This window comes from Mesoplodon densirostris, chromosome 1 (assembly GCF_025265405.1).
Source record: "Mesoplodon densirostris isolate mMesDen1 chromosome 1, mMesDen1 primary haplotype, whole genome shotgun sequence".
NCBI lineage: Eukaryota > Metazoa > Chordata > Mammalia > Artiodactyla > Ziphiidae > Mesoplodon > Mesoplodon densirostris.
This window is the reverse complement of record NC_082661.1, coordinates 40,636,876-40,651,167: the sequence shown is the minus strand read 5'-3', so window position 1 is coordinate 40,651,167 and position 14,292 is coordinate 40,636,876. Positions and strand designations below refer to the sequence as shown.

The 14,292-nt window shown below is 38.6% G+C and overlaps 1 protein-coding gene across 1 annotated transcript in view; it reads right to left on the bottom strand.

The window, feature by feature from the left end:
- ASAH2 (N-acylsphingosine amidohydrolase 2) overlaps positions 1 to 14,292 on the bottom strand; it is a 70,536-nt gene that overhangs the window by 18,206 nt on the left and 38,038 nt on the right. The window contains exons 10-13 of the mRNA XM_060116944.1: positions 13,847 to 13,951; positions 13,634 to 13,715; positions 2,814 to 2,929; positions 1,439 to 1,533 (exon numbers count right to left, since the gene is read on the bottom strand). Of these exons, the coding sequence (XP_059972927.1) occupies positions 1,439 to 1,533; positions 2,814 to 2,929; positions 13,634 to 13,715; positions 13,847 to 13,951 (398 nt within the window). The remainder of the gene's footprint in view (positions 1 to 1,438; positions 1,534 to 2,813; positions 2,930 to 13,633; positions 13,716 to 13,846; positions 13,952 to 14,292) is intronic.

The window sequence follows — 14,292 nt, the reverse complement described above, 5'->3', positions numbered from 1 at the left end:
AATCACTTTCCATTCACTGAGTCAACAATAGGTTGCATTCTATTTAACAACAGCTGAGGCAAGTAGAGAGTGTATTGTTCCTGTCTACAAAGAACTTACTATTTCATTCATTCGTTTAATCCTTCAGTAAAATATTGGACACCTACCACATACCAGACCCACTTCAAACTGCTAAGGATTCAACAGTATGGAGCTGACATTCTAGGGAGGGAAGATGGTCAACAAGCAAATAAAAAATTGAGATGACAATAAGTGCTATGGAGAGTATAAAGTAGGAAAAGGATGAAAGAGAATGGTGGTGGTCTTTGTGGGGATGGTGGTGTTCGTGCTGATGCTGTAGCGATGTGGTGGTGGTAGGAGCGGTGGGGGGTAAAAACAATGTTATATCATGTAAGCAAGACTGGCATCTCTGTTAGAGTTTTGAGCAGAGAATTGAAGGAATAAAAGAGTTGGCCATGGGGATAAAGTTCGAAAGCCCTAAAATAGGAGCGTGCTTGGTAGTCTGGGAATGGCACTGAAGCCAAGGTGGCTGCAGCAGGGGTGATCAAGGGGGAGTGGTATGAAATCACATCAGAGAGCTTGCTGAAGAGAGGATCACATAGGACCCTGTCGGATATTATAAAGGTTTGAGAATTTCTCTGGAGAGTTAGAAGCCATTAAAAGGTTTTGAGTAGTGACATGATTTGACTTATGCTTTACAGGGATTACTCTGGCTATAATGTTGAGGAAAGACTATAGAGGAGCGAGGGAGAAGCAAGAAGATGAGACAGGAGGTTATTGCAGTAAAATCCAGGGGAGAGATAATGGTGGCTTAGACCCAGGTTGGGGCCGGGGGATGGGGAGGGGAAGAATGATGGAAACTGTTGAATAGAACATACAGAATTTGCTGAAGGATTGAAAGCAGGGAAAATTGAAAGAGAGAGAATTCAGGGATGACTATATGACAAGGATGACTATATGACTATATGAGAATTCAGGGATGACTATATGACAGGGATGACTATATGACAGGGCCTGAGCAATGGAAAGATAAAAAATTGCTACTTACTAAGACAGGAAATATGGCATAAGAGAAGATTTAAAATATGTTTCCATGCTTCTAATACCTAAACTGATTGTTTCACAACCACTATGTTTTAATATTATTTAAAGTCTTTCTACTGACATAATAAATCACTGCATAATTTTATTGGAATGATAACTTTTCAAATTTTTCTGTTTACTTCAAGTTACCCACTAGTAATAGGCAGAGAGAGATTTATTCTTCAGAGGCCCCACCAAAAGAGGGTGGGAATATTTGTCACCATTGCCAAACATAGCACAGTAGGATACAAAGGAGTCAGTACAGAATTATCTGCCCATGATAAGAAGTGATCCCAACAGAAACACATCCACAACAGTTACACGTGTAACTACAAAATGAAAAGGAGGAACTTACGTAAACTCCCCAGGGATGGCAGTGATGGCCAAGAACCCAAGAGTAATAATCTGAACATCAACTATATCTGGGTGCCAGGGATGAGGTTTTGACAGCTAAGAACCAAAAGCATGAAAACTGTGTTAAGAATATTATTCTTTCTATCGTCAAGAGACTGACGCTGCTCATAGAAGTTCCTTTATTAAAGGATTTTAAATGTTTCCAGCTGTTTTGGGGAGTCTTATCCTAATATCATATTTTTTTCTCTAATTCATGTAGTATTAAATATTCTATCTATTCAATAGTAATAAGATGTAAATCTCATATACCAGTGTCCCATTAACCTGGACTTATTTTCTCATCAATGAAGTTTCTAGTGGATTTGTCATTGTGGAATCACAATGTGTAATAGATAACCAAGTGTTCTCTTATATTACCATGGTAACTATCCTTATACAAGATGAATAAGGAATTACCATCATTTGGAATAGCTTAAGTTAATGATTTCTTTTTACTAATAGCACTTTAAATCTTCAGTTACCAAGTCTTGCCTTACTTTTTAGGTTTTCTCCAAGAGAACCTATCCTTTACCATATTCAGATTAGTAGAATCTTTCCCTCTATTCCTTTGTTTCCTCTTTTTCTTCTTCCTGGAGAATTTTATTTAAATATTAGAAAAAACTCTATTTAAACATTTTTTCTACATCAAAAATCCATGATAGTATGAACACTGGTATGAATATGAAAATCCATGTTCCAAAGAGTATTTAAAGAATATTGCTGGGCTTCCCTGGTGGCGCAGTGGTTGAGAGTCTGCCTGCCAATGCAGGGGACACGGGTTCGTGCCCCAGTCCAGGAAGATCCCACATGCCACGGAGTGGCTGGGCCTGTGGACCATGGCCACTGAGCCTGCGTGTCCAGAGCCTGTGCTCCACAACGGAAGAGGCCACAACAGTGAGAGGCCCGTGTACCGCAACAAAACAAAACAAAACAAAAGAATATTGCTTTAATTAATAATGTTGCCTGAGTTGTGAGAAAATAACGTGAGATATTTTTCTCTGCAAAGAATTCTGTGTCCACTCCTATCCTGGAGTCAACATAAACAAATCCTGAATAAGAAAAATGTTAATCTTATTCTTCTTTTTCCACTGTTCTAATTGTTTCATTATTTACTATAGATGTAAAAATCTAAGTCAATGTATTTAATAATCATGACCCTTATTTCTTAGAGTTAGACTTATAGCATCCATATTTTTTAATATTAAAAATTTGATATGGGAACATCTGAATAACACACAGATCTACTATTCAACACAGAGCTACTATTCATATCTGATAACTCATAAATGTAAAAATAACGATATACTAATTTCACCATGATAATCAAAATGTATTACCTCTCCAGTATGAAGAAGGATTGGCTTTGGTTTTTGGCATTCTTTGATTTCTTCAGATGGCTTGCCCAGGAACCAATCCCGAAGACTGTCCCAAAATGGATCCCCTACTGTTGTCCCTATTAGGAATGTTATGATTAATATGATTCCAACCCTCTGAAAAATATCATCATTTTGACAAATGTTGTACAACAATGCTTTTAGGACTTTGAGAGATTTTATCAAGGTTGTTGTTCAATGATGCCAAACAGTTTGCATAATAGAAGAGGCAAAATTTCCAGTACATCCTAAAGTAGGAGCCACTGTTTAATTAGACCCTCAGTGTGGTTGATAGAATAAAAGAATATATATGTTCTACAACCTTAATTTTTTTATTGCTCTTTCTCAACCATTTTGCAAACAAAAAAAAATATGATATAATTAAATGTAGGTCTATGAACTGAATCACCTTTTTCTTATTTTGAAAACTATTAAAAAAAAACACCTCCAACTTGAAGTACCAGTTGTTTGACTTGTGATCTCTAAAGACCCTCTCTTGAATCTCCACTTAATTATGTACACACACACACATGAGCAATAAAAACAACCATCAAGCATAACACCCATAATCTGGGGAAAAGCTATGTTACCTACAAAACCTAAGAACATAGAATCTATAATCCATTAGGAAAATATAACAACTATGAACATATATGGACCTAATAACAGAGTACAAAAATACATGAAACAAAACTGACAGAAATGAAGGGAGAAACAATCAACAATAATAGTTGGAACTTCAATAACTCACTTTCAATAACAGATGAAAAACAAGTGAGAAGACCAATAGGGAAGTATAAAATTTGAACAGCACTAGAAGCCAACTAGACCTAACAGATACTGACAAAGGACTCCATCCAACAACAACATGATATATATTCTTCTCAAGTGCATATGGAACATTATCTAAAATAGACCATATGCTGGCCATAAAACAAACCTCAATAAATGTTTTAAAGTATAAATAATACAAAGTATGTTTTCAACCACAATGTAATGAAATTAGAAATAAATAACAGAAGAAAATTTGATAAACTCACAAATATGTGGAAATTGAGCAACATGATTATAAATAGCTAATGTTCAAAAAAGAAATCAAAAGAAAATATAAAAACAGTTTCAGATGAATGCAAATGAAGACACAGTATATCAAAACTTATAGAATGCAGTGAAAGCAGTTCCCATAGGGAAATTTATAGCTTTAAATGTCCTTATAAAGAAAGGAGATGACTTCAGCAAGATACCAAAGTAGAAGATATCAGTTTTCATCCCCCCACAGAATACAATAATTAGCTATCCACAAAAGAAAATAGCCCTGGGAGGGCTCAAGAGTCCAATTAAAAACCTACAGCAACACAGTGGAGCAAAAAACAGAATAACCACATGAAAAGGATCACTGGGAAGGTTGGCTTATCTGAGACATCTCAAGATGGCTAGGAACAAAGAAGGGCAGAAGATATCAGTACCAGCCACATAATAGGTGCCATCATTTGCTGCAGTGTCCTGCTCTGTAGAAGACCCTGGCAACCCTTGCCACTGAGAACCTTAACAGCCTCTGCAACAGACTCTCTACAGCTTTCATGAAAGAGGACCCTGTTTGTCAGTGCAAACCCCAGAAGCCTGCTCCACAGAGACACCAGCAGATTGTATGACTAAGGTAACCAATGATGGATTACCATGGATCACTGGAGAGAGACGTGCTGCTGTACCTCCCTCATGAGGAGCTGCTGTTCCACTGCCCTGGAGTCAGGGCTGTCAGTCCCCCACCCCCAAACCCACACATACCCTTGACCCAAGAGCCATGGGTGTTCTGTGTACACCCATGTTTCAGACCCCAACTTTGTGACCATGCTGTGTTTTTCCTGGGCTCCAAACCCCAGACCTGCAGCTGCCCTGCAAATACCTGTATCTCAGGCACTGGAGCCACTGCAAGTGGACCTGAACCCCAGAACAACTGTCCTCTGCAAATGCACGTGTTCTAGTCCCCAGCTCCATGGCTGCCCCACATGTGCTCGTACCTCAGGCACAGAGCTGCTGGTGAGCCAGTGCCCTGGACCCTGGAGGCATGGTGGCTCCACAAGCACCCAAGCTCCAGATCTCAGGTATGTCACTGTTCCATGGATGCAACATATCAGACATCAGTGTCACCACCACTGTGAGTGTACCTGAAGCCAAACATAGCACCAAAAGTGATGCCCTTGGCCATGACATCCTCCAAGGGAGAAAAGGATGTCAGGATGTCCCCAGCAGACTTCACCACTGAAGATCACAACAGCACTCACAGCAGCTGCAGATACCCTTAGTATTGGCCTTTGAGGACGCATGCAATCTTCACCAATGATGACCTAAGCTGACAGAGCTGCATGGAGACTATGCCACTTGGGCTGCCCTGGAGCTGGAACAACCACAGTCACCCAGTCAATGTCTCTGCAGCCACCCACAGGTGAAGGCCTTTCCCCACCAAAACCATTCTGTAAAGTCTGGAAGAAGTGACTGATCCATCAAATGCACAGACAAATGCAATTCTACGAGAGACAACAAAAATCAAGGAAACATGACATCACTAAAGGAACATAATAATTTTCCAATAACTGACCCAAAGAATTGGAGATCTACAAATTGTCAAAGAAGAACTCAAAATAATTGTGTCAAAGAAGTTCAGCAAGCTACAAGAGAACACAAATATACAACTTAACAAAATCAAGAAAATAATTATGAACAAAATGATTGTTCAACAGAAAGGAAGAACCATAAAAAAGAACTAAACAAATTCTGGAGCTGAAGAATGCAATGAATGAAATGAACAATGCAGTAGAGAGCATCAATAGCAGATTTGATCAAGCAGAAGAAATAATCTGTGAACTCAAAACAAGTCATTAGGAACTATTCAATTAAAGTGAAAAAAATGAAAAAGAATGAAGAAAGCCTACATGAATTATGAGACATAAAATGCCAAAGGGATTTCTTCAAGCTGAAATGCAAGGATGCTAATAGCCCATAAAAGATATGAAAGAACAGATATACCTCATTTTCTTGCACTTTGCTGATATTATGGTTTTTTGTTTGTTTGTTTGGGGTTTTGTTTACAAATTGAGGGTTTGTGGTAACCGTGCATTGAGCAAGTTGATCAGTGCCATTTTTCCAACAGCAATTGCTAACTTCATGACTTTGTGTCACATTTTAGTAATCCTCACTAGATTTCAAACTTTTTCATTATTGTTATATTTCTTACGGTGATCCCTGATCAGTGATCTTTGATGTTACTACTGTAATAGTTTGGCAGCACTACAAACCACATCCATATAAGACAGTAATTGATAAATGTATGCGTTCTGACTGCTCCACCGACTGGCTGTTCCTCCATCTCACTTCCTCTCCTTAGGCCTCCCTATTCCCTGAGACACAACAATATTGAAATTAGGCCCATTAATAACCCTACAATGGTCTCTGTGTATTCAAGTGAAAGGAAGAGTCGCACATCTCTCATTTTAAATCAAAAACTAGAAATGATTAAGCTTAGTGAGGAAGACATGTTGAAAGCCATGATATGACAAAAGCTAGATCTCTTGCACCAAAGAGTCAGCCAAGTTGTGAATGCAAAGAAAAGTTCTTGAAGGAAATTAAAAGTGCTATTCCAGCAAACACACAAATGATAAGAAAGTGAAACAGCCTTATTACTGATATGGAGAATGTTTTAATTGTCTGGATAGAAGAGCAAACAAACCAGCCACAACATTCCCTTATGCCAAAGCCTAATTCAGAGCAAGGCCCCAAATTTCTTCAATTCTATGAAGGCTGAGAGAGGTGAGGAAGCTGCAAAAGAAAACTCTGAAGGTAGCAGAGGTTGGTTTATGAGCTTTAGGGAAAGAAGCCATCTCCATAACATAAAGGTTCAAGGTGAAGCACCAAGTGCTAATGTAAAAGCTGTGGAAAGTTATCCAGAAGAATAAGCCAAGATAATGAATGAAGGTGGTTACACTAAAAAACAGCTTTTCAATGTAGGCAAGACAATCTTCTTTTGGAATAAGATGCCATCTTGGACTTTCTTAGCTAGAGAGGAGAAGTCAATGCCAGACTGACTCTCTTGTTAGGGACAAACATAGCTGGTCACTTTAAGCTGAAACCGATGCTCATTTACCATTCTGAAAATCCTAGGCCTCTTAAGAATTGTGCTAAATATACTCTGCCTGTGCTCTATAAATGGAACAACAAAGCCTATATGACAGCATGTCTGTTGACAAGATGGTTTACTAAATATTTAAACACCACTGTTGAGATCTGTTGCTCAGGAAAAGATTCCTTTCAAAATATTACTGCTCACTGACAATGCACAGGTAACCCAAGAGCTCTGGTGAAGATGTACAAGATTAATGTTGTTTTCATGCTTGCTAACACAACACTCATTCTGAAGCCTGTGGATCAAGGAGTAATTTTGACTTTCAAGTCTTATTATTTAAGAAATAAATTTCATGAGGCTATAGCTGCCATGGACAGTGATTCCTCTGATGGATCTTGGAAAAGTCAATGGAAAACTTTCTGGAAAGCATTCACCATTCTAGATGCCATTAAGAACATTCATGGTTCATGGAAAGAGGGAAAAATATCAACACTAACAAGGGTTTGGAAAAAGTTATTTCAGCTCTCATGGATGATTTTGAGGGGTTCAAGACTTCAGTTGAGGAAGTAACTGAAGAGGTGGTGAGAACAGCAAGAGAACTAGAATTAAAAGCAAAGCCTAAAGATGTGACTTAACTGCTGCAATCTCATGATGATAACTTTCACAAATGAGAAGTTGCTGCTCATGAATGAGCAAAGAAAGTGATTTCTTAAGGTGGAATCTTCTAATGAAGATGCTCTGAAGACCACTGAAATGACAACAAAGGATTTAGAATGTCATGCAAACTTAGTTGATAAAGCTGTGGCAGCGTTTGAGAGAACTGCCTCCAATTTTGAAAGAAGTTCCACTGTGGGTAAAGTACTATAAAATGCATTGCACGCTGCAGAGAAATCACTTGTGAAAGAGTCAATCAATGCAGAAAACTTCATCATTGTCTTATTTTAAGAAATTGCCACAGTCACCACAACCTTCATCAACCACCACCCTGATCAGTCAGCAGCCATCAACATCAAGGCAAGACCCTCCACCAGCAAAAAGATTATGATTCTTTGAAAACTCTGCTGATGGTTACCATTTTTAGCAATAAAAGTATTTTTTATTAAGGAATGTACATTTTTTAAGACATAATGTTATCACACACTTAATAGACCACAGTATAATGTAAACATAACTTTTATAAGCACTGGGAAATAAATAACAATATAATAATAGTAGGGAACATCAATGGTCCACTTTCAGAAATGGTTAGATCATCCACACAGAAAATCAACAAGGAAACATTGGACTTGAATCATATCTTAGACCAAATGGACCTAAAAGACACATATGGAACATTCTACCCAACAACAGTAGAAAACACATTCTTCTCAAGTGTGCATGAAACATTCTCCAGTATTGATCACGTAGGGTCACAAAAGAAGCCTCAGCAAATTTAGAAAATTGAAATCATACCAACTATCTTTTCTGACCACAAAGACATGAAACTAGAAATCAGTAACTGGAAAATTCACAGATAAGTGAAGATTAAAAAACATACTCCTGAACAACTAATGGGTCAAAGAAATCAAAATGAAATCAAAAATACCTCAAAACAAACAAAACAAAGATGGAAATACAATATACCAAAAAATTATTGTATAGAGCAAAATAAGTTCTGGGAGTGCAGTTTATTTTAATAAACCCCTACATTAAGAACTAAGAAAGATCTCAAAAAAAACAGCCTAACTTTACACCTCAAGGAACTAGAAAAAGAACAAACTAAGCACAAAGTTAACAGAGAAAAGAAATAACAAAGATCAGAGTAGAAATAAATGAAATAGAGACCAGAAAAACAATAGAAAAAAACCACAAAACGAAGAGCTGGTTTTTGAAAACACAAAATTGACAAACCTTTAGTTAGACCAACTAAGAAAAAAAAGAGAGAAGCCTCAAAAATTTCCAAAAATTAGAAATGAAAGGTAAGACATTACAAATGACACCTCAGAAATAACAAAAAGATGACTATAAGCAATTATACACCACCAAATTGGATAACCTAGAAGAAATGGGTAAATTCCTAGAAACATACAAACTGCCAAGACTAAATCATGAATAAATAGAAAATTTGAGCGACTAATAATGAGTAAGAAGATTGAATCAGTAATCAGAAACCTCCTAACAAAAAAAGACTAGGATCAGATGGTTTTACTGGTGAATTCAACCAAACATTTACGGAAGAATTAATGCCAGTCCTTCTCAAACTCTTCTCAAAAATTGAGGAGGAGGGAATACTCCCAAATTTGCTTTATGATGCGAACATTACCCTGATACCAAAGCCATATAAGGGCACTATGAGAAGAAAAAAAAAAAAGGCCAATATCTCTGATGAATATAGAAGCCAAAAATCCCAAACAAAATACTAGCAAACTGAATTCAATAGCACATTACAATGATCATGCACCATGATCAATGGGATTTATTCCTGGGATGCAAGAATGGTTCAAAATATGTAAATAAATAAATGTGATATACCACATTAATAGCATAGGAGTGTTCTCCCTTTTCTCCATGCCCTAAATAAATAGGAAAACAACCATGTTCAAGGATCAGAAGACTTAAAATTAAGATTACAGTACTCCTCAATTTAATCTACAGATTCAATAAAATTCCAATCAGAATCTCAGCTGACTTCTTTGTAGAAGTTGACAAACTGATTCTAAAATTTAAATAGAATTGCAAAGGACTCAGAATAGCAAAATCTATCTTGAAAAAGGAGAACAAAGTAGGAGGACTCATATATCCTGGTTTCAAAACTTACTACACAGCAATAGTAATCAAGAAAGGGTGAAAAAAAAAAAGAAAGGGTGATACGAACCATGGAATACTACTTAGCTATAAAAAAGGAATGATTTTTCTTTTTTTAAAGGGTGATACTAGCACAAAAAATAAACACAGATCAATGGAATAGAATTGGGAATCCAGAAATAAGACCATGAATCTATGGTCAACTGATTTTCAACGAGTGTGCCAAGACCATTCAATGGGTTAAAAAGAAATAGCCTTTCAACAAATGGTGCTGTAATAACTGGATAGCCACAAGGAAAAAAATGAAGTTGGATTGTTACCTCACACCATATATAAAAGCTAACTCAAAATAGCTCAAAGATCTAAATATAAGAGCTAAAACCATAAAACTTCTAGAAGAAAACAGGGGTAGGTTTTCATGACATCAAATTTAGCAAAGCATACTTAGATATGACACCAAAAGCATGAGACACAAAAGAAAAAATAGACCATTTTGATTTCATCAAAATTAAAACTTTTTGTGCTTAAAGGGACACAATGAAGAAGGTGGAAACACAACCCACAGTAGGGAGATCAGCCAAAATGGTGGAGTAGAAAGACCATGAGCTCACCTCCTCTCATGGCCACACCAAAATAACAACTATTTACAGACCACTTATTGATGGAAAAGACCAGAACCTACCATAAAAGATCTTCTATAACAAAAGATATAAAGAAGGAACCACAGTGAGATAGGTAGTCAAGACCCATACTCTCTGGGTGGGTGACCCACCAACAGGAAAATAATTACAATTTCAGAGCATCTCCCCAAGGAGCAAAGGTATTGAGCCCCACATCAGTGTCCCCAGCCCAGCATTCCTCTGCCAGGAAGATGAGCCACTAGAACTTCTGGCTTTGAAGGCCAGTGGGGCTTACTTGTGGGAGACCCAGAGAGCTGTGGGAAATGGAGATTCTGCTAATAAAGCGTGCACACAAAAATCTCACATGCTCCGAGACCTAGCTCAGAAACAATAATTTGAAAGGAGCCTGGCTTAGACCTACCTGCTAATCTTGGAGAGTCTCCCAGAGAGACAGGGATCAATTGGAGCCCACAGACACTGGTGGCAGCCATTTTTAGGAGTTCATTCTACCACATACTATTTTGGATCCTCCCTCTAGCTTATTAGCTCCAGGACCCAGCTGTGCCCGTGCCCACCAACCCACAGGCACCAGTACTAGGACATTTCAAGCCAAGTAACTAACTGGGTGGGGACACAGTCCCACCCACCAGTAGACAAGGTGCCTTAAGGCCCCCCCTGAACCCACAGCCACCCTTGGACACAACCCTGCCCGCTAGAGGATGCAGGATCAGGCCCCACACACACCAGTGAGGCAGACACCAGACTCAGGACAATGGTACCCCTGCAGCCTGCAGACTCAGCCCACCCATCAGCAGACCAGCACCAGCTCTGGGACTAGCTGGGCTCCGACCCTGCCCACCAGCAAGCCAACACAAGCTTTAGGACATCCTGGACCTTGCAGCCAGCCATGGCAAGAATCAGCCTCACCCACCAGCAGTCTGACACCAGCTCTGGGACCCTGGGCCCTGTAGCCAGACCCCAGGACTCAGCTCTTCCTGCCAGTGGGCTGGCACTAGCCCCAGGACCTAGCTTCACCCACCAGTGGGAAGACACCAGCCCAGGATCTCCTTGACTCCAGCTCTGTCCACCAGTGAGCTAGCAGTAGCCCAGGGGCCACCTGTGGGTCTGCAGCCAGCTGCCTCATGACCCAGCCCTACCAAGCAATGGTCAGCAGCCTCTGCACAAGGCAGGGCCTGGCATCCAACCAGACCCGGGGTGGGTGGTGGAGCCAAGCCTACGAGACCACCCACAGTAGTCAGCCCACCACAACAGAAGGACCCAAGCAGCCCAGCTAGCGGGCATCCCCAGAGCATATATGGGACCCATAAGGAACTCTTTCAACTCAGTAATGAGAAGATAAGTAGCCCAATTTAAAAATAAGAAAAATATATGAGCAGACATTTCTCCAAGGAAGAAACACAAATGGCCAATAAACATGAAAAGATTTTCAGTATCACTAATCTTCAGGGAAATGCAAATCAAAACCATAATGAGATACCACTCCACACCCAGGGGGTAGCTAGAATCAAAAAGGAAGATAAAAAGAAGTATTGGTGAGGATGTAGAAAAATCAGAACCTTCAGAACTACTGATGAGAATGTAAAATTGTGAAACAATTTGGAAAGAGTCTGGTAGTTCCTCAAATGATTAAACATAGAGTTATCATATGATCCAGCAATTCCACTTCTAAGGATATACCAAAGAGGAGGGATGAAATCATATGCTCACACAAAAGCCTGGACATGAATATTTATAGCAGCATTATTCCTAATAGTCCAAAAGTGGAACAACCCAAATGTCCATCAACTGAGGAATGCATAAACAAAATCTGGTAAAACCATACAATGGAATATTATTCAGTCATAATATAACATAAATGAACTTATCTACAAAACAAAAACAGACTCACAGACATAGAGAACAAAATTTGTGGTTGCAAAGGGGAGGGAGGTGGGGGAGGGATGGACTGGGAATTTGGGATTAGCAGATGCAAACTATTATACAGAGAATGGATAAACAACAAAGTCCTACTGTATAGCACATGGAACTATATTCAATATCCTGTAATAAATCACAATGGAAAAGAATATGAAAAAGAATGTATGATATGTATAAATGAATCACTTTGCTGTACAGCAGAAATTAACACAACATTGAAATCAACTATACTTCAATAAAACAATTAAAAAAAAAAGTACTGAAATACTAATCCATGTTACAACTGGGATGAACCTTGAAAACATGATGCTAAGTGAAAGAAGCCAATGCAAAAAGCCACATTTCTTTTTACAATTCCATTTATATGAAATGTCCAGAACAGGAAAATATAGAGATAGAGAGATTAGTGGTTGCTTAGGTCTGGGAGAGATGGGGACTGTGTTGTAATAGCTAAAGAGTACAGGGTTTCTTTCTGAGGTGATGAAAATGTTCTAAAGTTGACTGTGGTGATGATTGCATGTATCTGTGAATATACCAAAAAACCACTGAATTATACACTTTAAGTGGGTGAATTTTATGTTTTGTGAATTATATCTCAATAAACCTGTTAAAAATTATTTATTTTAGAACATTAGACCAAACTAGATGAAATATTACCAGGAAAGATGATGCCAACTATATCACATTACAACTGTATTTATTAATTTAACTAATGGTTCCAAAATATATATATATATAAAAGACAAGAATTAAATAAGCCAAAATATTGCCTGTAGGTGATACTCTTCCATTTTTTTTAGCTTTCTCTACTTGCCAGTGCATGTTATCACAGTGAGAATCAGGATAAAAGTATAAAACCTATAATAATCCGTTATAAATTCATGGAAATATGCACAGGAAGAAGACCCAGGACCACATGCTTTAGGTTCCTAAAAGCTTCTGTTCTGAGGAATCTGGGCTCCAATAAAGGAATCTGGGAAAGAGACACTAACAACCAGATGGAAGGGCCAACTCATACTGTCGAAGTTACAATGACACTCCCGTTCTGCACCACTCCAACTCCACCCCAGCTCCAGCCCAATTTAATACTATTCTTTCATAGATTGAAATGCAAAGAGAATCTCTGATTCTATTTGAATCAGTGGAAAGCTAAATTATGAAAGATACCTACCCCTGGGAAATCATGTACAAACCTGGAAAGCCTGCATACTCGCAAATTTAAAAAATAAAAATAGTAAATGTATTGGTTACATTAAACCCTGTTAGGGAACAGAACCCTGAAGTTCAGAACCTGGAACCATAAATCACATCAAACTGCACCTCACCCTGCGTAAAATTGACGGTTCCAAATCCATCAATCGTGCCAGCTGCAAAACTGTAGCCCAAGGCTGGTTTACATGTTTTTGCCTAAAGGAAAAATTTTAAAAAACAAAACAAAAATGAAACTTAAAAAAAGAAACAGAAGTTGAACTTCAGTAATGAGATCAGCCCAGAGCTTTACCCTTGTGGCATAATCAGTGTGACTCAGTGACACTTACTGTGTGTGTAGAATTGAGCCAGACGGTGACGTCCGTCATATTCACCCACTGATGAGCCGAAGCCAGTGGCCCAGTTACCTCCTGAGAGGCGGAGGCATACAGTTCCTAGAAAACACACACAGCCTTACCATTAAAAGCAAAAAAGTTAAAATGAATACCAGCAACCATACCTAAGAAGTGCCAATTTGGAAAAGAGTCTTTCAGTCAGGAGAGATGCGCATGCTCTGTCTAATCAGACAGCAAAACAAAACTTGACTGAAAGACTCTTTCCCTGTAGCTTCCCAGAAACTTGAAGGCCCTGAGAACATTGATCTGTGTCTTTTTCCCACAAATATGAAATTCCAGTGATGCAGGCTATGGTACAAACGCTCCAATCTCACTAGAAAGACAGTCAAGAAAATTTAAGGTTAGGAGTAGGTGGGCCAAATTACCTTCTTTGCCAGAAC